This window comes from Schistocerca piceifrons, chromosome 1, assembly GCF_021461385.2.
Source record: "Schistocerca piceifrons isolate TAMUIC-IGC-003096 chromosome 1, iqSchPice1.1, whole genome shotgun sequence".
NCBI classification, from domain to species: domain Eukaryota; kingdom Metazoa; phylum Arthropoda; class Insecta; order Orthoptera; family Acrididae; genus Schistocerca; species Schistocerca piceifrons.
In genome coordinates, this window is record NC_060138.1 from 251,507,094 (window position 1) to 251,532,489 (window position 25,396).

General features: G+C 42.7%; 1 protein-coding gene and 1 pseudogene across 1 annotated transcript in view; both read left to right on the plus strand.

Moving 5' to 3' along the window:
• LOC124792676 (potassium channel subfamily T member 2) overlaps nucleotides 1–25,396 on the plus strand; it is a 691,963-nt gene that overhangs the window by 58,510 nt on the left and 608,057 nt on the right. Inside the window, exon 2 of the mRNA XM_047257958.1 lies at nucleotides 1,818–1,917. Coding sequence (XP_047113914.1) covers nucleotides 1,865–1,917 — 53 coding nt within the window. The 5' untranslated portion in view covers nucleotides 1,818–1,864. The remainder of the gene's footprint in view (nucleotides 1–1,817; nucleotides 1,918–25,396) is intronic.
• Nucleotides 4,888–5,005, plus strand: LOC124724060 (annotated as a pseudogene).

Below are 25,396 nucleotides of genomic sequence, written 5' to 3' on the forward strand. Positions count from 1 at the left end.
GATTTGGCACAGTGGTTAGCACAGTGGACTCGTATTCGGGAGAACGACGGTTAAATATGCGTCCGACCATCCAGTTTTAGATTTCCCGTGATTTCCCTAAATCGCTCTTGCAAATGCTGTGATGGTTCCTTTGAGAGGGTACGCCCGATTTCCTTCCCCATCCTTGAACCATTTCGAGCTTCAGCTACATCTGTAATGACCTCGTTGTCGAAGGGACGTTGTAACCCTGATTTTCTTTCATTCTTCAAGTCCCATTCCGGCACGCATTTTTAATCTGCCAGGACATTTATTTCAGAAGTCTCACTGACCAAGCGTTCCCCTTTCTTTTGCATCTTCACGATTCACGCTGTGTGGACGCTCCCGTCTTCAAAGATACTAAGAGCGTTGTTCACAGATCTGCATGTGTACCATTACTGAGGCATCGTGTTGCACTTCGACTGTCCCTCTAAACACCAGATCTTTGTCCCATAGAAAATGTCTAAGGCAGTTTCAACCGCTTGTGTAACGAAATCGACATCATCGCAGTTTGGTAGCTCTGTGGGACCTAATTGTCAATAATAGGCTACAGCTGGATACGACGTACCTGAGTAAACTTGTGGACGATCTTCTTCACCGAAGCGAGGTCGTTATGAACTCTATAGGCGGTGTTAGGCACTGTTATCGAGATTTCACGCAGAGGTGACTAACTTTTTTCCGGTGTGTTTATGAAGTCCTTACTAAATAATTGTAATAAAGAACGGACTTAAACAGGGAGATGCCCTGTCTCCGCTACTTTTTAATTTAGTCCTAGAATATATTGTACGAATGGCAGCAGATAATTCACAGGGTGTGGAGTTAAATGGAAATATTAAGATATTAGGGTATGCAGATGATCTAAACATCATTAGCGATAGGATAGAATCTGTAACAGCAAATACGAATGCATTAATCAAGGCTAGTGAAGATGCAGATCTAAGGATAACTGAAGACAAAACTAAATACCTGGTTACTACTAGAATGCCAACAGCAATAGATCAGGAAATTTTGAGAGTTGGAGACATTCAATTTGAAAAAGTGAACACATTTAAGTATCTAGGCGTGGACATCACTTCGAGAAATGAGATTGAATCCGAACTGAAGAAGAGATTACGGGCGAGAAATGCGTGCCCTTTCCCACAGAACAGATTACTTTCATCACGGATAGTGTCTAGGAATTTAAAGATTAGAATATACAAAACTATTATTCTGCCAGTTATGCTGTATGGGTGTGAGACTTGGTCTCTCACTGTGCAAAATGAAAAGCCCAAAGCCGTTTCGAATATTTGAAAACAAAATTATGAGAAAAATTTTCGGAGCAAAAAGGGATGACATTAGCGGAGAGTGGTGAAAACTGCATAACGAAGAGGTTCACGAACTCGATTCAAGCCCTGAAATAATTAGTAGTATTACATCACGTAGGCTGCGATGGGCGAGTCACGTAGCTCGAATGGATGAGGACAGGGCAGCGCGCAGAGTACTGGTAGAGCACTTTGAGGGAAAATGTCCTGTGGGGAGACCGAGGCGTAGATGGGAGGACAATGTGAAGGCTGATTTGAGGAATCTAGGTATTAAAGGCGAATGGAAGGAAATAGCCCAAGACAGGGACAGATAGCGAAAATACGTTGCTGCGATAATGGACTCTCGAGTCTGGTATGACCAGTGAGTGAGTGCGTGTGAGTGTGAGTTACTAAATAACTCTTTGTGAAATGTTAGCACTTAAAATGGCATCAAAGTATGAAATAATTTGTGACGTTTGTCGTCGACCTGCTGTGTCACTATCTGCGTGCTGTTTGTTCCAGGCCTGCGCATCAGGATCGCAAACCTGGTGTTCAAGCTGCTCACGTGTATGCTGTACATCGTCAGGGTTATCACCGACAACGACCCGACGCACGCATCATGGTGAGTACCCTACAGCCTTTCTTAATCACTAACGTACGTTTCGCGGTTCACACTATAGGAGGCTATTGTTGTGGCATCAACTTTCGATACCACACTTGTTAGGGGTTGCAGTTATCGACAGTGGCCCGTATTAGTATCGTTGGACCCGCGAGTCGCGACCAGCGCCGCTCCGCAGCTTGTATCAAGTTTCTAGCGAGCTCTCGTCCACTCTTGCTCGGTACGTCAAGTAGTAAAGTAGCAAAGCCTTCAGCTGATAGGAAGCAACCTCTAACAAGGCGCCTAGTAACGTGTGGCCTAAGTGAGGCCTCAGTTTATATGTGTGCAGCCAAGAAGACTCCTGTACAACCAGTTAAGTACAATATACATTATTATTTACCAGCGATTTCTAATTATTTTAGTCGTTGCAGATCCAGACCTTGCAGCTAGCATCTTATCGACGTTAATGACAAACCTGCTGTGATTTATATGTTTCTATTTAGCATCGGCCACCAGTCAACTTTGGCGACGACTCATTTGTCGTCATCATAACAATTGTCACACAGAAATATTGTCAATATTACTACAGTTAACTTCATTTTACTATCTCACTGTGTAAGATAATAACGTAGATATCTCCATGGGTGTTAGTTTGGTGCTTTAAAATTCGAAGGATGCGTTCTCTTTTTCACTCCGACGTGCTGTGTTGGGTTTGTAAGGCCTTATTTAGGGATTACCATCTATTTTAAAGAAACAGAGAAAATACATATGTTACGGACATAGCGAAATATGGAGTACCATAACATAAAACTAGTGCTTTCCAGTTTTGAAGGAACGAGGAAAGAGGTTATGGTGTCATATTTGCCCCTCAAGGCGTACAGAGCCGAGGTGTGTACTGTGTGTGCGATTCCAATCATCTTGAGCTGTAATATACCAGCTTTACCCTACTTAAACTTTTGTTCAGACAACGCCAAATTCGAGTTGGACTACTCCATAGCAACACAATGAATATCAAATTGTTTTAAGGCCTGAAACAATAAACCAACTAAACTGGTCAATCCACCATCCGTTTTGGCGCCGGGGACTGTGCAGCAGGTATCAGGAAACCGCAGCGGAATGTGGTCAGAGACCGTTACATAAAACCGAGCGAGGTGGCGCGGTGATCAGCACTATGGGGCTTAACATCTGAGGTCATCAGTCCCCTAGAACTTAGAACTACTTAAACCTAATTAACCTAAGGACACCACACACAAACATGCCCGAGGCAGGATTCGAACCTGCGACCGTAGCGGTCGCGTGGTTCCAGACTGAAACGCCTAGAACCGCTCGGTCACACCGCCCGGCGGTGGTCAGCACACTGGACTCGCATTCCGTAAGACGACGGTTCAAACCAGCGTCTGGCCATCCCGATTTAGGTTTTCCGTGACTTCCCAAAATCGCTGTAGGCAAATGCCGGGGTAATTTCTTTGAAAGGGCACGGTTGATTTCCTTCTCCGTGCTTGACACAATCCGAACTTGTGCTCCGTCTCTGATGCCGATGGGACGCTAAACACTAATCTCCTCCTCCTCCTCCTGCTCCTCCTCCTCCGTTATTTAAAATTCCATTTATTTCATTAAGCGTTCAAAATGCCCTCCCTCTACTGCAATACACGTTTGCAGTCGCTAATTGCAAGGAAATTGGAAATTTGTGGTAAATTCCTATGGGACCAAACTGCTGAGGTCATCGGTCCCTAGGCTTACACACTACTTAATCTAACTGAAACTAACGCTAAGGGCAACACACAGACCCATGCCCGAGGGAGGACTCGACGGGGGACGGGGAGGGGGGGGGGGGGTGCTGCGCGAACTGTGGCAAGGCGCCCAAGACCGCGCGGGAACTCCGCGCAGCAAAAGTGTGCCTCTGGTGTAATTGCAAGGACTTCCGGTCACACTGAAGAGATTCCTTCGATATCATTGCACATGCTGGATGAATGCGATGTTTTAACGGCTGCTGGGTTATCGGAACTAGTGCATGGACTTCATCTTTCAGTTTACCTCACAGAAAAAAAGTCCATGGACATCAAATGAGGATAACGCACAACCCAACTGATAACGCCTTCACGACAGAATTGACTACGTCTGCTGCAGTACTGCCGGTCGATATTCTGGTAAAGTTGACTACGAAGTCTTTGGCGACGGAGTCCTTGCATTAAAAAAAAAAGTTCTCGGTTTACTTGCCGCGTAAAATTTGGATAAAATCCCGAGCTTTCGATGACTACCTCCATCATCTTCGTCAGGGGTAAAACTGTCGTGGACCGGTGAGGCTTCCGCTTTTGGTAAAGAAAGAGCACAGAGGGAGACTTCTTACATTCCTCGCAGTTCTCCGCCATAGAGTCCGACGCCTCCGAAGGCGCCGTTTTCACCGTGACGTCATCCAGCCAATGAGAAGCCGTCCACTGCTTATAAAAGCGGAAGCCTCACCGGTCCACGACAGTCAGTTTTACCCCTCACGAAGATGACGGAGGTAGTCATCGAAAGCTTGGGATTTTATCCAAATTTGACGCGGCAAGTAAACCGTGAACTTTTTATACTGGTAAAGTTACACATGATACGGATGGATGCGGTTTCTGCTCAAAATGCAGCCAGAGGCACTTTAGCAACAACTGTCGGAGCATTTATTATGTTCCCCCTCCTCGCCACAGTTTTGCTACTTACTTACTTCTGTAGTAGTCCAACCCCCTTGCACATTCGTCAAAACAGTCGTTAGGGTTGGAACTCACATGAGAGATTTTTGCTCTCAGACAGTTTAGTACTCTCAGATAGAACTCGCAGAATTTTTTACACTAGGGGTGTATTTTCGCTGATAGTTACTGTCTGATAATTCCTTGTGAGTGTTTTCTGTAAGTATTTGAGACTCTGGCGACAACAGAAGCGTTTACACACAGCAGGGTGAAAACGTTTATCAGAGCGCAGAGGTCAGTCTCCGAAAGATTTCTCTGTCGCAGTTCTGTACGTGCCAACGGCCTTGCCGCAGTGGTAACACCGGTTCCCGTTAGATCACCGAAGTTAAGCGCTGTCGGGCTGGGCTAGCACTTGGATGGGTGACCATCCGGTCTGCCGGGCGCTGTTGGCAAGCGGGGTGCACTCAGCCCTTGTGAGGCAAACTGAGGAGCTACTTGATTGAGAAGTAGCGGCTCCGGTCTCGGAAACTGACATACGGCCGTGATAGCGGTGTGCTGACCACATCCATATGCGCATCCAGTGACGCCTATGGGCTGAGGATGACACGGCGGCCGTTCGGTACCGTTGGGCCTTCATGGCCTGTTCGGGAGGAGTTTAGTTTTTTATTTCTGTACGTGAAAGAAGTTGCAATGGAAGAGCGGTGGGCTGTGGTTGCATGTTTAATGCTTTCAATGTCAAAGAACGTAAACGATCGTGTTAGTGTTGGGTAGAAGACCGAATCAGCCGGCGAGTGATTTTGGAGCATGCAGTAATTTAATTGTAGAGTTTTTGATGGAAAATACGCAACAATATAGAAATTTTACGAGAATGAATGCGACGGACAGGTAAAAAGTGCTCTTCATAATTGGATCTAAAATTGTCAATCTAGCTATTCTAGTAGTTTTAAAGACTGGCTGCTTGTCTGTCTGTTTCTAGCATCAGCAACGTTTATTCTATCTAATATTTGGTAAACTAACAATTACGATGAAATCGCATTACACCGGTTTCACTTTGACACCCGTAGACGTTCGAAAGTCAAAGATGTAGGATATCTGATAAATGAAGCATTTACAGACATATATTTATTTGAATGATATTACCGTTTTGACTTAAGAAACGACATGTAAAATCCTAAACGTCCGTTCTGCAACGTTCGATATAATACTGTAGTTAATATACACCACGTCATTTAAAATTATAGATACAGCAGTGTTGCAAGAAAAACAGCAATTTTCCAAGTTCGAAAATGATTATTTTCAAACATAACTTTACTTGTTTCTCAGTCTTCATTAATCTGCGTTATAAAAGAACTTTGCCTAATTCTTTGAATCGTGGATATTCTGATCGATTTCTTCCACGAAGATATTAAAAACAGTAACCATTTCAGCGAACAAAATTCGCCTCTTATCTCAGTTCATGGAATCTAGTAACTGTGCAATCCATAACGCTGGTCTTTCCTCGTACAAACTAATGAAATGCCCAACTTCGTTCCGAGTCCACTTCCTGGCAGTTTTCGTCATTATTTTTTTGCCGACACATCGTTGACATTCACTCACAGTGGTTTGTCATTGTAACAGTAATCTAATCTGTTCCGACAATGTCGGTACACACTTCGTTGCATTATCGATGGAGCACAGTGAGTACTACCCTTGTTCAAGCACAGTAATAGGTCTCCGGTGTTCTACGCCCCATTTTGTTACCCATCACGGCAAGCCATCCTGGGCTTACATTTCAGCAAGATAATGCCAGCCCGCACACAGCGAGAGTTTCAACTGCCTGTTTTCGTGCTTGCAATACCCTATCTTGGCCAGCAACGTTGCAGGATCTCTCCTTGTCTTAGAACGTTTGGAAAATTATGGGCAGGCCCCTCTAACCATCTCGGAATTAGGACGATCTAATACGCTAATTGAACAGAATTTAGCACGATATCTCTCAGAATGTTCCAACAACTCTGCTAATCAGTGCCAAGCCGAATACCTGCATGCTTAAGTGCTGGAGGTGGAGCAGTGAGTTATTTACTTTCTTGAATAAAATAAATCAACCAGTTTTTCTGAAATTGCAATAATTCGTTTATCTGTACCTATACATAAGATCTACCGCTTTCCGCCCCCCTTCAGATAATCCCTTCGTGGTGGCTATTTTTTTTCTTAGAGTATATTTGAGAGCATCTGCTTTGCTCCGTCACCGTTTATTTCATATCCATACTGGCATCACCATTGCCGCGTATTGGGCTTTGTAACAAATCTCTGAGGAGACAACCAGTCGTATGCCGAACAAATATCCAAAATCTGGTCCGTAATCTATGGCACTGCGGAGACTGCAGAGAGATTTCACGTAGTTCATGTTCCCGCGCCTCGCGGCACTATCTTCCTGACGTCACACGGTCTTCTGGCCAGTTGTCGCCAGCCGTATATATAGTAGCGCAGGCCACGGCAGGGCTCGCTGCTCGCGCGCTGCGTCCGCGCCCGCGCGGTAATTCGGTCAAGGCCAGTGGAAGGCGCAGCACGCGACCGACACGTGGCCCGCCCACGTGGATCGTCTGCCCACGCCGCTGCACCGAGCCGATCCCTATCTCCCCCGCGCCTCGCCCTCGCACACACGCTCTCTTTCTACGAAGGCATCGCCACTTGTAGCACGCAGTCACCATTCTGTTCAAACGCTTTACCAATTGTAACGGATTACTGAGCCATTAGGATAAAATTTAACGTGACCGTAATCCAACAGAATAAAATTCAATTAGACATGCAGTCACAATCAACTATGAGCAAGTATTAATAAACAGCCGGTGTTATCGTAAAAACAGTGATTATTTAAGAAACGTTAACCCTGCAGTGATTTCAATAAGATGATAACTAACACTTAGTTAAGAAAACAATTTCAACCGCTTGGCACGTAACATTCCATCACAATAGCATTAGCCAGTATACGTTTCACTTATTCAAAGAGGTTTGCTTGTAACAATTCAGAAAACATTTGAACTTTTAGTTATTAAAAAAGGGGTGGTACGTAACACGTGATTGAAAACAACAGCCAAAATGTCCTGTATTTATTCCGGCAACACTTATTTGAGGAACAGTATGCTGAGTGACAGAACGGGAATGCGCTGAGCAGAACAACAACTGAACACTCTCTGAATCGAGGTAGTTCAGGGCAGAGAGATTAGCACGCGGTATTGAGTGATCTTGTGAAGAGATAACGGTAAAGATATCTCGAAAATGAGACACAGCCAGCAGTTTTAACACCTCAGAAATGTAACGCCTATTGTAAAAATCAAAGGCAATCTCAACCACAGGTAGTTAGGTTGTGCATCCACGATACCCCATAGATTATTCATGGAGCAGCGCCCGTATGGCAAATAAAAATGTAATTTGGCAGTGTTCCATCTTCTTGAACCCTCCACAAACACACACACACACACACACACACACACACACACACACACACACACACACACACACGGATACGTCTACTGATAGTATACACTGAGGTGACAAAAGCCTTGGGCTACCTATTAATATGGTGTCGGACCCCCTATAGCCCGGCGTAGTGCAGCAGCTCGACATGGCATGGAGTTCACAAAAAATGTTCAAATGTGTGTGAAATCTTATGGGACTTAACTGCTAAGGTCATCAGCCCCTAAGCTTACGCACTACTTAACCTAAATTATCCTAAGGACAAACACACACACCCATGCCCGAGGGAGGACTCAAACCTCCGCCGGGACCAGCCGCATGGACTTAACAAGTCGTTGGTAGTCGCCTGCAGAAGTACTGAGCCATGCTGCCTCTATAGCCTGCCAGAGCAGAATTTTATGCACGAACTGATCTCTCGATTATGTCCCATAAATGTCAATGGGATTCGTGTCGGGGGATGTGGATAGACAAATAATCAGCTTGAATTGTCCAGACAAGTCGCTGACAAGTGTGACCGGGTGCATGGCTCATTGTCGTCCATTATAACTCCATAGTTGTTTGGGAGCATGAAATCCATGAATGGCTGCAAATGGTCTCCAGTTAGACGGACATAACCATTTCCGGTCAATGATCGGTTCAGCTGGACCAGAAGGCGTGGTCCATTCCATGTAAACACAGCCCTCACCATTATGAAGCCACCATCAACTTGCTCAGTCCCTTGGTGACAACTTGGGTCCATGGCTTCGTGCAATCTGTGCTACACTCGAACCGTACCATCAGCTCTTACAAACTGAAATCGTGAGTCACCTGACCAAGCAACTGTTTACCAATCGCTTAGGGTCCCACATATATGGTCAAGAGTCCAGAAGGGGAGTCGCAGGCAATGTCGTGCTGTCAGGAAAGACACTCGCATCGGTCGTCTGCCGACGCCAAATTTCACCACATTGTCCTAACGGATACATTCGTCGTCCGTTCCACATTGATTTCTGCCATTGTTTCAGGTAGTGTTGCTTATCTGTTAGCACTGAAAAACTCTACAGAAACGCCGCTGCTCTCGGTTGTTACGTGAAGGCCGTCGACCACTATTTTGTCGGTGGTGAGAGGTGATGCCTAAAATTTCGTATTCTCGGCACACTCTTGACTCTCTGGATCTCGGAAGATTGAATTCCTGAACGATTTCCGAAACGGAGCGTGCCATGCGTCTAGTTGCAACTGCCATTCCGCCTTCAGATTCTGTTAATTCCCTTCATGCGGCCATCATCATCACGTCGGAAACCTATCCACTTGACTCACCTGAGTACAAATGATAGCTCTGCCAACGCACTGCCCTTTTATACCTTTTCAACTGGATACTACCGCCATCTGTATATGAGCATATCGCTATTCCATGACTTTTGTCACGTCAATGTAAACCTTTGCCTGAAAGGCGTGGAACCTCAGTGTCGAGTGATGTAGGGCACAACATTGTCAATGCACACCTCTGTCTGCTGCCGATTCATTGTAATACGCAACAAAGTTCCCGGTGGTGGTCGTCCACACCCGGCCGTAGAAGAGCAGAATTCAGCAACAGGTGATAGATATTCCGATGTACTGTGGAACACCTTCGTTCTCTGCCCAGGCATTAGTGAAGACACCACCTACAGGCCATCAGATGCAGGCTAAATTAGCTGGGCACATACGTGCAGATTTTTGCGACGGCCAACGATCAGTAACTACGCGAATCCTCCTGCGGTTTTCCATGTGATAAGTCTACCTGCTTGCGATATAGCGAAGGAGTCTGCCAGCGACCGTATCGAAAATCTTATACGAGGGGCCTTCAAGAAGAAAAGCAGCGAATTTTTTTCTCGGCCAGTTTCGATTTAAGAAATTCGGTATTTGTTGTGGACCATCATGAAATATTCCTCTTTCAGTCCCTATAGCACCATGGAGTTCCGATAGGTGAAGGCGCTATAATAACCTTCAAAGTGGCGTCAGTAAAGGGGTGCGCACAAGCAGAGACCTGTCATTGAGATTCAGTTTGTTTTGGCTGAAAACCAGAACATCGCAAATGTTCAAAGGCACTTGCATAATGTCTAAGGGGATATGATTCTGAACAAAAGCACAGTGAATAGTTAGTGAGGCGTCTGTCACCACGGCAACAAGGTCGCGCAAATCTGCCGCATGCCGGCCGGCCGCACATACCTGTGACTCCTGAAATGTTGGAGCGAGCGACCACTATCATTCGAGGTGATCGACGGATCACAGTCAGACACTTTGCTGTTCAACTGGACGTCTCTGTTGGTACTGCTGACACACTCGTTCCCCAGCTGGTAAACTCAAAGTTGTGTGTCCGCTGGATTCCTCGCCGCCTAACAGAAGACTGTAAAAAGGAACGATGGACCATCTTAGCGGAATTGCTTGAGCGTTACGAGGCTGATTGTGACAACTTCTTATCGAACACTGTTACAGGCGATGGAACACGCGTTCATCCGATGAAATATAGGTTCATCACTTCGAACCGAAAACTAAATGGCAATCCGTGGAGTGACGCCACGCCAAGTCTCCTCCGAAGAAAAGTTTCAAGTCCACACACTTAGCCAGTAAAGTCTTGGCGACGATGTTTCTGAACTTTTAAGGGGGTTATTTGGTTACTCACTTTGATGCCCTTCCTCATAGTGCAATCATCATCTCTGAAGTGTATCGCACTACCCTCAGCGCTCAGGAAATTGAAGAAGTGGCCTCAGCGTGTTCGCTACCACAAAATTGCACACAAACTTCTTCTCCTCCAAGGCGATGCAGGGTCTCTCATAAGTCTGCGCACCCGAGAGGAGCACACAAACTTTCATTGCACTTTCCTCCTCAACCGCCTTACAGCCTGGATCTCGCACCATCTTGTGTGGCCCAATGAAGGATGCATTCAGCGGGAAGAAGTACTTGGATGATGGGAAGGTAATTGACATCGGCTCCGACGTCGACCAGTGGAATGGTACCATTCGGGCTTATGCTGTAGAAAGGTGGTGTAAGGCCGTCGTGTTGAACAGAGATTATGCTGAAAAATAGGCTTTTAAACCAAACGATTGGGAAAAGTATGGGTTATTGGAATCCTGAATAAAACCAACCATTTTTAGATAAAGAATGTGTTGCATTTGACGGCCCTTGTACGATTGTACCACGAAAGATCTTGTTTGTGACCTACAAAAATTACAGGAATATAAAGAAAACAGATAATATTCAAATGTGCACCAAAGTGTAATAAAAATGAGCTACAAAATTGGAGATCAAATTACAGAAAACGGCTCAGGAAAGCGGAGACCTGTGAAAGAAGCGAAAAAAAAGAAAATGATAAATTGTGTAAATCAATAAAAAGTTTCTTGTGCTATTTTCATTACTGTATTACGGACTGCTATGTTACGTCCATTGTTTTACAGGTATTACGAGTTATTTTTCTTTACGAAGGATCAAGAATGCCCTCTTCCTAGCATTTGAAATCTTCACGGATCTAAGCGAAGTGCCAGCGATTCAGAAAGCCTGTCGTTGTCCTGTGCCTTCTCTCTCTAGCATGCGCATCAGGCAGAAAGTAAACTTAACAGCAAAACTCGCAGCACTAGAAGAAGACAGCTGGGTCGGTAGTTGAAATAGTGTGCTTATAACTCAACCAACAACTCGGGAGAAAACTAGGAATCAAAAAATTAATCATCAAGATAAAGTTATCCGTGTCAGATGCTCTATATCTATTATACAGTGCTAACAAAGATGAAGTATACTCATCTAAAAGTGCGTCGAAATTATACTCATTCATTCTTAAGTAGTTCTTCTAGACACCAAATTCAGTGTCGCGGAGACTCTGAACCATTCACGTATCACTAGCATGTTGCCTTTCAGCAATGAAATCCTTCGCCTGTGCCCTGTGGCGTGGCGAGCTTGTACCATAGTCCCAGTCTCCGCAAAAATCACGAAAATCCAGCGATTTACCGGTACCACATACACGATGGCACCCGAATTCCGGTCAGATCTCAGAAGGCTAGATCCCTTGACGTCAGTGGATAACGCTGGGCCTGAGATCGGCGGATCCGATCCCTTGAAAATATTGGGGAAACAATCTGTCGCAGAAGTTCACCTGTGTGCGACCATCTAATAGTATTCACGATGTCGTTGCGTTCTCCATGTGGCTATTTGTCTTGCTGCAACCAAGTCCATTTGTTGACTCAAAGTTGAAAAGTGGCAAGCCATTTGGCATGTCCCTTTTCATTTAATTTCATTTAATATGAGAATTTCACTCTGCTAGGAGGATAATCAGCAGGTGGAATATTACAATAATGACTAATAACAGCGAGCTGGAGTGCAGTGACCATAAGTACTGACCTCTATCTAACGTTACATCTTAACTACATTTAACGTGGTGCAGGACTTCTTTTCCTTTGCTTTCTGAGAGTGCTTCGAAACTGGGCGCACGCTGGATCTGGGACAGACAAGATAGTACCAGACGTAACGGAAAAGCAGTGCCGAGCAGCCAACGGGGACTGGCATTCGCATAAGGCAGGTAGCATAAGGTGTTGTCTCCGTGAAAATTGACGGGAGGTTCACTTCGTATGTTCCATGCAGTGCAGATTTGTAATTTTACCTGAGGTTATTAGACAGTCAGATGCATTTCATGTTTGTGTTTTAATTTAATAAATTAATGTGTTCAATTAAAATTTGTTTCTATTAACACCTAAAATTAATCTCAGTTCAGTGTCGTCCATTTCTCCAGTTGCATTTAGGATCCACAGCTAGGGCCATAAATTGTTTCTGTTAGTTAATCCATTTGTGCACATTAATGCAGCTTGGTACTTAAAGGCGTGTTCGGCTCTTAATTAATATTCTGGGTCAGGATAACCATCTGAAACATGGCCAGTTATCTGTGCCAATAATAAATGCACAGCCGCTAATACTAGTGTATTGCCTGTTCTTGCACGTCCGCCCCGATAGCTCAATGGTCAGCGTGACGAACTGCCATCCTAAAGGGCCCGGGTTCGATTCCCCGCTGGTTCGGGGATTTTCTCCGCTCAGTGACTGGGTGTTGTGTTTTCTTCATCATTTCATCCCCATCCGGCGCGCAGGTCGCCCAATGTGGCGTCAAATGTAGTAAGACCTGCACCACGGCGGCCGGACCTGATCCGTAAGGGGCCTCCCGGCCAATGACGCCAAACGTTCATTTCTATTTCCATTGTCATTGCCCGATGCTGTCTGAAACTTGAAATAGGGAAATTTTCCTTAACTTACTACCCCGATGATTCTTTGGTTGGAACCCATTGTGTTATTAATTATGTTGAGTGCCAACATTTTTTCTTTTTTTTCCAAATTTAAGGCAAATGTTAAGATTCTATTTTGCCACCATAAAGTGCAAAATGGTGCTCGTGCGGTTGATGGAGAACAGGGTCTCTTTGATTTGGACTATCTAAGTCCTCCCCAGAGAAATCATGTTTTGGACGTCTTACAGCAGTTTCCTGAAGTTCTTACTCACCGGCTAGAGGTTACGAACCGCGTTAAATATCAGTTTTGATTAACTTATTATGTCCCTCTGAGGCATGAACGAACTTCGTCATATTGCTGATCAACTGTTGGAGACTGACGTTATTAGACCATCAATGTCACCTTATGCTTCACCAAATTTTCCTGGCGCCTAAGGCTAGGGAAACAGGGTACCGGCCAGTTGTTTAATGCCGGTTTCTTAATCAGAAATTTGTACTTGAATCCGTCCCACTCTCTGCTTTACATAACTGTTTTTCGTGGTTTTCGGGCATTAAGCTTTTTAGTGTCACTGATTTCAATCAGGCATACTAACAGACACCGTTAGCTGATGTTTCTAAAAGATTCACCGCATTTTGCACCTATTTTAACTTGTATGAGTTTAATCTTGTACCTTTTGGCTTCGCTACGTGGGGCGGCAGTGTTGTTGCGACTACTTGATTCAGTCCTCGGGGACCTGAAGTTTCCCTTCGTTTATAATTACTTAGACGACATTTTCATACATAGTCAGAGCTTTGAAGAGCACCTGCATCATCTGTCTTGGTTTTAAGTAGGCTTAAGGAGGCCAGACTCACGGTTAAGCCGTCCAAGGTGAACCATGTCCATAGATTTCATTTTTGGGACACATCGGCTCGAATGCAGGTGTGGCGATTGATCTAACTCAAGCCATTTACGACTTCAAGCCTCTGTGGCCTCACAAACGTCTCCTGTGAGGAAGTTATCGCAGCCATCGACAACAGACCGTCTCAAAACACACTTCGGGTTCTGCAAAGTGTGTGATGTGGCTGTAGGATCCTGCACAGTCGAGCGGACAATAAGTCTGTCCTATCGGGCGCCATTCGTTGCGAACGTTGAGATTTTGCTAGTCGTTGAGTATGGCCTTACTGCTGTCATATTCGCTAGGCAGTCGTGGGATATCACCAGTACAAGCAGCAATACTGTGGTCTTGTATGACTTATCACGCCGCTGCCGAATTCCGACATGTGTTATGCGTGTCACCTCACACTCAGCCAACACAGAAGTACGATTTCTGAGTGAGATACCTGTTGCGTAATCTTTCCGTTTTATTCAGGATGTAAATGTTGTTACGCCTACTACAGTTCTGTTGGAATACTAATCATTTTTATATCTGCAAATTTCACGTTTGTTACATGCCGCCTTCATGGGTGATGTTATTTTTGCCAGAAAAGTAAATGAACTCCCTCTTTTTAGGTATGTGTCGTAATCATGTATCGTAACTCTTAAGTCTTACACTCATCTTGTTACACATAGCCCGTGCCTTGTTTAGTAATATGATGGAGCAATATGAACTCCTCGTTCACATTTGCAGAATGTGTGACTTGCTGCGCTAATCTAGCCTCCGGACTCCTGAGGGAGACTGATACTCTCCCCTCTGGAGCAGCGGGGCAATTCTAGAGGCGACTGGAGAGCCTCTTTCGGCGCACTCGTGTGACACTGAGTTTATTAGATCTCCCCTTCCGGGTCAGCTGCTCAGGATATCTGCTGCCGCGCTAGCGTAATGCGGCCACCTTGTCTTCCCACTGAAATGAAACCGGTGTGCAGAAAAGAGCATGAAAAAATGTTTTCTTTTTCTTTTTAAGTGCACAACTTATTAACATAAATGTGTGCGTCTATGTTTCAAGTCGTTGTCAGGTAATAAGCGCGACTTCTAACTTGAAAGTGGAAAAAAAACAGTGTCACGGAATTAAAAACCGTTTCATAACAGTAAAATAAAAAGTCTCGCGAAACTCATTCCGCCCACCATATTGTCCAGCCTTTGTTCTCACTTCATGAGGTAATGCACTTTTTAAAGCACTTTTTGATGCCATAAAGCTTCATTAAACTGGTCACGGCCGCTTCCGTCATGCACTCTTCTTCAGTTGAGGTAATTCTCCACACCAGAGATAAATTAAATTTTATGGTTTCTGCAGATGTAGAGTTTTTGTCCTAGGAAGTACTGCGATTGGACTACATTATGAGTTAGTGTCTCTGTAGAAAATAGACATACAGTTCATCAAGACCAGTTAATTAAACAGTAGTACCACGTCAGAGACATAGCTATCAAATTGTTACGTACCTGCCACTGTCTCGACGAAAAAGAATACTTATGACAGAGGGTGTAAGTTTCGAGGAGAGGCTGCTAGCTAGATTACGGTTTCTGGCCACTGACAGAAGTTATAACATCAAATTCAGGCCAGTTCTGTCCCCAGAAGTATTGCCGAAAGTGATCCCCGAAACCTTCAACGTGATTTATAGTTTCCTGAAGAAATACACCATGATAAAACAGAATAAATAAAACAATTTATCTTCACTAATTTATTAATTTATATTTTATGTAGTATAGAAAATGTAATCTGTAAGTTTAAGAAAAGCATTTCAAATTAGAAGAAGAAAGATTACAAATGGTTGCGCACATATCACCTAACAAATGCAACAATAGATACATAACAATTGAAGCACCCAATAACTATCGGAACTACAAAAATGTTCTACACTTCGCTCTTCAAAGCAGAAGATGTGGCGCTAGGCTAGGCGTTTTTCAGCACTTCTAACAATGAACCAAGTATATTTAATTAAAAAATGTCATTCGATTATCTATATTTCAAGTTTTAAGGTTTCATTGCTGACGCAAACCAGATATGAAATCTAAAATCTAATATATTGGCATTTTTTTTCATTTCCGACGAATCTAAAATCTAATCTGTCTCTATTTCGGCTTTTAGATTACATTTCCAAAAAGTTTCTGAAATAAAACTTAAAAACCCAAATGCAGAAAGTCGACAGACTTTGATAACATTATATATGTACGCTTCACTTGTGGTCCCCACCAGATGTGTCCCACAAAGATCAGCAAACTTTAAATTTCTCCTGAAACTCTGTCATCAAAATTTCGTCCGCTTCGAGTTACGACAAGTTAGCTATTATTTGAACAGCCTTTAATCCCACTCGTAGTGAGAAAAGACGAACTTTTGTCAGGAGGTGGGCACTAGAGAGCTACACTCGTCACAGTTTTTTTGGGTGAAGTAGTGTTGGGTTTAGGGTGAAGCGATGGGTTGATCGGCTATCGGGTGAACATACCCAACCGACCACCTAACAAGAAATATTGATTTGTCGGTTGACCAAAGAAACCGCCGTTCGGCCAGTCAGTTGGTGCCTGTGCACGGCCATTAGCCCTGTTATCTTCCTTAAAAAAGCTATACGCGTATGTTCTTGCGAGGCATAATGACCCGTATGGTACTTAAAGGGCATGATGATTGTAAATTGTTAAAAAAATTATAATTTTAAATGTAGTTTATTTGTTGCAGTATAAACAAATCTTACTGTATTACATGTCAACAGTCGCAACAATGATGTAAGCTCTGGCCCTCAATGAGCTTCAATTAGCGTATTAACTATCAATCACTCGAAAAATTATAACGAAATTTTACTTAGAATTCCACAATTTTGGCAGTAGGATCTAACGTGAGTTTTATAAACGTGTTTGTTACAATTTGAACATTTCATTGGTTTCTTGTTGTCACAACTTGATGGACGGAACTTGCATCTGGCCCGTTTGCATATCTGGTTGCCACCGCTGGATAACGATGTTGCCGGTTTCCTGTTTGCATTCTTCTAACAACGGTCGCTGACTGTTATTTTCGCGGCAGCATTTTCCTAGCTTCAATATAAGTGGTAACTAGGAGTCTTCCCAATTCATCGAGAAATATTCTTCTTTTGTAAATAATATTTTTCCACCCTGGATTCACCTCTCTCCATAGCACCAAAAGAATTGTAGGCATAAGTATCAGTAACATTGTTCAAGATAATTTTTGGCTAGCTGGTCGAGCGGCTCTAGGCGCTTCAGTCTGGAACCGCGAGACCGCTACGGTCACAGGTTCGAATCCTTCCTCGGGCATGGATGTGTGTGATGTCCTTAGGTTACTTGGGTTTAAGTAGTTCTAAGTTCTAGGGGACTGATGGCCTCAAATGTTAAGTCTCACACTACTCAAAGCCATTTGAACCATTTGAACTTTGGCCAGCGGCTGGGTTTCCGTTGTCAATAAAGTGATCCAATGTGTCAACTGTTCCCTTACTTGCTTTGTAGTTCAAATCATTTTGGTTTCTTGTCTTCTGCTTATTTCTTCACTGTTGAGCATTGTGCTCATTAGGAATACCTGTTTGTTCTTCCTTGGAACTTAAGATACGATCGTTGTATCCTTAGTAAAAAAGCCGTTTGAGATGTGAATATCTTCTTTGGTTGATATATTATTAGGGAGTTCTTGTTTATTTTTCTCACCATCGCCAGAATTGTACGATGTCTTCTGAAAAGTGTTTGGCACAGTACATATAATCTGAAGAAATTGTCACATGTTACATTTTGTCCTTTTAACTCATGTATGAGATCCATGAGAACTCTCATACTTTGATTTTTCTCAGATGCTTGTCCAGGTAATTTTCCTGTATAGATCCGTGTCTTCAAAACATAAGAAGCAGCATAATCACACAATGATTATATTTTTATGGCATATTTTGAGGGTTTGCTTGGTATATATTGTTTGAATGGACAACGTCGCCGGTAACCTACCGGTGGATCATCCACAGCTATATTTGTGCCAGAATTATACAGTTTTAAAAGTATTTCGATCCACTTATCCCACGGAATTATTATAGGTGACAACTTCTCATTTATTCTTCTTGCTCTCCGATCAGACTTCTCATCGAAACGTAACACATGTCAGATGCAGCAGAACCGTTTCAGGGACAATACGGCAAGAAAAATGGCTCTACCTGTTTCTGAAAAATGTTCAGATGTGTATGAATTCCTAAGGGAGCGAACAGCTGAGGTCCCAAGACTTGCACACTACTTAAACTAAAATAACTTGTGCTAAGAGCGACACACACATCCATGGCCGAGGGAGCACTCGAACCTCCGGCAGGAGGGGCCGTGCAATCCGTGATATGGCGCGTGGGAAGCATTAGATGAAATTGCAGTGGAATTCTATATTGGCCTGTTGTTGCTGACCAGTATAGGAATCCACTGCGATTTCATCTAATACTTTCCATCTATTCCCATAAACTCTTCGACCTTCAATACTAGTCATCTCCACCACAATACTCTGAACTTAATCGTTCATCACAACTTGAAAAGACGATTTCACTTACTCTAAGCTCCAAGTGATTTTATTATTTGAGATTGAATAACTTGAACAGCTTGTACATTCTCATTTCAGGTGTCAGTATCTCCATGTCTTCTGAATCAAATAAAGGATGAGTGTTGTAATCATTAGTGTGATATACTACTTCAAAAATATTCTCCTTGCTGTTAGATGCACTTACTGATGCTTCCAACTGCTCACTGAAAAGAACTGTTTTAGTCATGATAGGCACACAGAAATTATTATGGTGGATACATGAATTGCGTCTGCACCAAACATCTGACAAAATGTCATTGTTAATGACAATGTACTATAATAATCTGAACGCAATCAGCGACACGCTGTGTCATGTAATGTTTGCACCTTTCAACAACAAGGAATAAGATATTTACTTTGTCCTAAAAATCCGTTTCGCATGTGCCTCAGGCATGTAGAAATAAAGCTTACTTCGTCATTTGTACATTCTGTGAATTTTTAAGCACCCTGATTCATATTGACCCGAGGAACAAGTGTAACAAAATTATGTATTAGCAAGGGAGATAAAAGCAGTTGTTTTAATTTCAGTTCTAAGGTATTTAGAATGTTTAGAAAAACAAAGTCGTCGAGTTTGGAACAATACAATTCAACTATTAAAAAGTTATAGAAGAGCAAATTCTTTTTCGGATCACATTGACTCGAAGATAATGGTAGGATTAAGGCTTCATTGAAACTGACGCTGAACAGTTCGTCAGAATGTACAAACTCTTTCAATTCGTAATCGGCCGTCTCTCTAACACCTCACAATGACGCTGTCGTAGATCTTAGATTTAACCAGGCTGAGCGCTGGACTGACGCAAGTGCTGCTATACGTTCCATCCCCACCATCGCTGTTGTGTTTCAGTGTCTTCCTAGTCTCCTCGGCCTGTTTTCTCGTAGCAGTGATTACGACACGCTATTGGCTTACCTGCTCATTGGCTTTTGTACCTTATTTTAATTTAAACAGACTGCATAGTTCTTGGACGTTACTAGTCCATAGTCTCGTAACAAAGTCCCTGAATTGTCTATCTGTCATTTATTTATTATTTTTACAGACGTTATTAAGTTCCGAGTAGGATTTAATCTTTTGAACGGCTCTCGTTACAGTCTCTACGAATGTACTGTACTCACTTCGTTTTACCATACGTGGTACTGAATCTCGCGAATCACCGACACTTGCATCAGAGTTGTCATTGTTGCATATTTTACGACTGATAAATTAAATTAAGGTACGGAAAATACGTTACATGCTATCCACAGTTTTGTTCTGTCAAACGGATTAACGTCAGTTAATGCTCAAAAATACTGGGCTATTTAAAATGAATATTACGATTATAAACGGCGATAGGGAAACGGCAGTTAGTATTTGCCACCGGGTGGTATGGGCCAGTTGGTGTTTCTCGGGATTGCTGAAAAACAGCGGACGTATGCAGTGCTTAGAATAAAACGGAGACATCACTCCGCCATTAGATAGAACCTGAGGAATGTGGGTGTTGAGTTTGCGTCACTAGTAAATTTTATTTCTTTTGATCGTCGAAGCTGGTGAACGTGAAATCTTCAACATCGGTTTGCAATGTGGAAGGTAATAAGTAATATTATCAAATAAAAATTAACATTTAAATAGTCTAACATGGACCGTATCATAATATTAAAATTCCTCTCACTCAAACCGGTTCTTTTTTCTGCATTGTGCTATGTCGGTCGGATACATGAGCTCCATACAGAAGCTGGATGATACGAGCCACATAAGTAATTTTTTTTTCGTTAAGCCACGATGCCAAGGGTTAAGATGAAGTGTGTCTGTAAGGGTCAAGGGCAGAGGTCCGAGACTGCAATGAAGCAAGCGGTTGCAAGTGTTTTCGAAGGTGAAATGACCGAAGGGGCTGCTGCCGATCGTTTCGACGTCCTTATAATTACGCTGAAAACGACATTAAAATAATTGTAGACAATCAGCAAACATCTATGACATCTCAGACGGGATTTTTCAAACAAAACTTTCAGGACATTCCAAAATGATTTAGACAATATATATGTATGGTGCATAAAATGGTAGTTGATTCCAAATAGTGAAAAGTACTAAGTCATCCACGTAAGTACCAAAGGAATCTGCTAAATTACGGTTACACAATAAATCACACAAATATAAAGGCTGTAAACTCAACTCAATACTTAGAGAATATAGTTGCGAATAGCTTAAGCTGTAAAGATCACACAGATAATTTTGTGGATAAAGCAAACCGAAGGCTATGATTTATTGGGAGAACACTGAGAAAATGGAACAGGTCTACTAAAGAGACTGCCTACACTACGCTTGTACGTCCTCTTCTGGAGCACTGCTGTGAGGTGTGGGATCCGCATCAGATAGGATTGACGGAGTTCGAAAAGAGGTAGCTCGCACTGTATTGTCGCGAATAGGGGAGAGAGTATCACGGATATGGTAGGTGAGCTGGGGTGGAAATAATTAAAACAACGGCGTTTCTCGTTCCGGTGAGATTTTGCATGAAATATCAATCACCGAAATTCTACACCGAATACGAAAATACACCTACGTAAAATAAGACAAATCAGAGCTCACACAGAAAAAATTAAGTACTCGTTTTTCCCGGGTGCTGTTCGAGAGTGGAACGGTAGAGAAATAGCTTCAAGGTAGCTTTATGAACCCTCTGCCAGGCACTTACCTCTGAAGTACAGAATAAATATGTAGATGCAGATATAGATGTGAAGAAAATTACGAAGTAATGCTTGTATCACATATGAAAGATTTAGATTCCAGGTTAATGCCACCAGTTACAATTGATTTTGAAAAGTTGGGTAACGATTTTACACAAAATTTACAACTTACTTACAGATTTAACAGAGGAAAGAAGTTGGTAGATAAAGATTACTATAAACACATTTGAAGAAGGCCCAGAACCGCGTTACAGGAAACATCGGTCCTCAACGTTAATGTTGACCACAAACTGAAAGGTATTCTAACTAACGTGTATTTTACTATCTAGTACTTTTCGTATACACACAGATTAATTTTTCTGTGAACCAAAAATACCTTTTAAAAAACAACTATATTAGTTGTGTGGCGCATACTACCAGATGCTTTTCTAATATTGAATGTATGTCTTGGAAAATGTTTCCCTGATGTGTGAATTTTTTTGTCAGAATTTGTTTTTATCATTTACGCCCAAACAAATGTTCAAGTAAAGGTCTTATGCGGTTATATCTTATTTCAAAACATCAACAAAAGTTTGATACCAATTTTAGCTTCAGCGGCGCATACTAGCCGCCGTTTCCCTAACTAGCGCAACATCGATAAGAATTCCAGGGACTATGAAAGAAAATTCAAGTCGTCGTATGTACTTTATAGATTTTATGCATGAGTCCCTTTGAGCACAAGGACAACAGCCAAGCAATAATACACTCTACATTCTGAAACATACGTGGGATCACCGACGTGAGCGTAGTAAAAACGCACACTTTGAGCTGTGGAATTATTTTTAGGAAAAGAGGCAAACACACAAGGTCTTTCACGTAACCCATTAAAAGAAATCCTTGGTTGTAAGGTGCGAAGATAGATGATCAAGAGCAGAGTACAGCGTCCTTGTCTACAATAAAACTGATCCAACAGTTTGGAAGAAACTAATTTAACAGTGTAGCCCATCTGGCTACAATATGTAATCCGTTGAACCAAGTTCAGGTAAACGTTTAACTCTAAAGAATAACGGACAAGTACTGTTTTTGCGCTTGCATGACATACACACATTAACTTTCGGTGAGTCACACTAATAATCAGGTAGATACAAATGCTAATCGAGTTAACCTTGTCACTTAGATTTTCAACCAGAATATTATGACCTCTTGGTAAATCTCGTGCCAGTACACATTAGGAAAGCAATAAAGTAGGTATTCTACGTGGCATGGATACTTCCTTCATAGACTCAAGTGTACGTAACGATACCAGGTGACATTTAATCTCATGGTGGGTAGTGCTCATAATATTTTGGCTCATCACTGCATGTCGATGTTTCCTTCTTCACTAAAAATGTTCTTTCCTAGAGGTTACGAGCACTACCGTAACACAATTCTTACTTTTCACGAATGCGGTGCCGAAGAAGTGTACCAGTCTTCCACCGTGATAGCAACGGCCAATTGCGCTCTCGTATTCAAACCGTGAGATGTCGCGTCCCTGCGTAGAAGCACGCGGAATTTTTCTGCAATCAGTAGCGAGCCAGGACGTGAATCGGAGATTCAAAGAAGCTACGATCCCTCTTGAAAATGTCCTCCACAAGTGGGGACGAAACATCGGTTTTCAAGATGAAATCCATTCGACCACGGCATAATAGTCCGGAACATTTTATTATAACTTGTAATGTTAATCACTTAAACTTGTTACCTAGACAAAAATATCCTTCCCCCAAAAAAAGTTTATTTACATTAATAATTTTTATGTTGCGATTTTTATCCGTCAATGTAGTTACAGCAATTGCTATAATCATTTTGATTTCACCCTTACCACTACCAAAAGCATTGACAAAGTTATTACGGGCTGTAAACTAAGAGCAGAAAAAATGAAAATCACCAGGTGTAGCAAATGAGGAACGACACTCTTCCCGATATCATTCCGTCTCGGTTTCAAAAGCCGTACTGCGCCGATTGCATGTCAGCTTACCATAATCCGCCAGCTTGTGAGCACAGCTCAGTGAGGGTCTGCAACAGGTCTGAACAGATAGCTGCGGGATATCCGCTATTTGCACAATTATCGCCCAGTCAGACGGGCCTTCTGCTGCCACCGGACGCCTCTGGCGTGCTTGCAACCCGGCGCGCAACAAGTAGCGGAGCCGCCGCGTGGCACACAAATATACTCGTCATCCATCTCCTCCTTCAAGTTGCGACGTATTTCAACGGGACACGTGACTGGATAATTTTTTCCCCTGATGTGCGTTCCTGAGAATGCTGCTGCGAGCAAGCACTGAATCGATCAGCGCGCTAGTTTTATTATATTGGTGGATTTACAACGAATAATACACTACTCAAAACAAATTTGTCATGATTTTAAATGCATGTAATTTTCAGAATATTTGCTTTTTACAAAAACAAACTTAGTTTACAAAATTTTCCACATTTTCTTACGTGCTTTTCAAGTAAATACCGTTTTGAAATTAAAAAAGGACGTGCTAAGCTATCTCAATAATTTTATTTTTACATGAAAGCCTGTATCTTAATCTACTTTTCTACATAATTTCCGTCAATATTGAGGCACTTGTCATAACGTTGTACCAGTTTTTGAATACCCTCCTCATAGAAATTTGCCACCTGACTTGTTAACCACTGCATCAACACTGTTTTGACTTTCTCGTCTTGAAGACCCAGGTGTTTTTTCAAGTACAGGAACAGATGGTAGTCACAGGGCGCAAGACCGGGGCTGTAAGGAGGATGATCTAGAGATTCCCATCGAAAAGATGTGATAAGATCTTTGGTCTGATCCGCCACATGCGGACGGGCATTGTCTTGCAGCAAAACGATGCCCTTACTTTGCCTTGCTTTGATTCTCGTGTGACGTAGGCCATCCATGTTTCATTGCCCGTAACAATTTGGCTTAAGAAATCATCACCGTCGTTGTGCTACCGCTCAAGGAACGGCAATGCACTGTCTAAACGTTTGGTTTTGTGCAGATCCGTCAACATTTTCGGTAATTCAAGTTCTCGGTCACAATGCCATACAAAACACTGCGAGAAACATTAGGAAAGTCATCCCGTAAGGAGGAAATTGTAAAGTGTCTGTTTTCTCTTACCTTATTGTCCACTTAATGCACCAAACTTTCATTAACGACCGAAGGACGCCCACTGCGTTGTTCATCATGCACATTTGTGCGGCCAACTTTAAATGCTCTCACCCACTTTCATAACATCCCATCACTCATAATGTTTTCCCCGTAAAATGCACAGATCTCACGATGAATATCGATCGCTTTTAGGCCTTTAGCACTAAGAAATCTTATAACAGCCCGTACTTCACAGTCGGCGGGACTCACACGATTATCAGAGGCATCTTAAACACTCAGTACACAACGTAAACAAGGAAGAATCAGACTGTAGTGGCGTCAGTGCGTAGCTTAAGGACCAGGCTTTCATGTAAAAATAAAATTATTGAGATAGCTTAGCACGTCTTTTTTTAATTTCAAAACTGTACTTACTTAAAAAAACATGCCTCGTACGTGGAAACGACTAACCCCTTAGAGGCGACCTGCTTTCCTTCCTGTTTTGTATAAAAAGCTGTAAAGGAGCTCCAAACTGTAGTGGATCTTGCCGCACCGAATTTTTTTTCCTGCACTAGATTCCCGTGTTGTCTCCTCTAGCTTCAGTAACGGCAACATCTAATTGTTGTAGCGTTTCTGGAAGATTTGCATGAGCCTTAACTGTTCCCTTCAGATGATCACATACTTGCTCTAAAGCGCTTATGTCGGGACTATATGCTGGCTACTATAGAACATTTATACCGTGTCACCGAAGAAAATTTTTCGCTGTGACTTCAACATGGGCACGAGCTTTATCATGCATGGGAAGGAATTATTCCCCAAGATCTTGTTTCAAAGATCTTACATGAGGATCAAACATTTCGTTGATGTATCTCTACCCTTTTAGAACTCAGCTATTACTCCTGAGGACTAAAACCAATAGTTCTGTTTTAGCGTAATTCCTCCACAGAGCATTATAGCACCTGCTCCAAAAGGAACTGCCAGGGACACTGTAGCTTCCATAC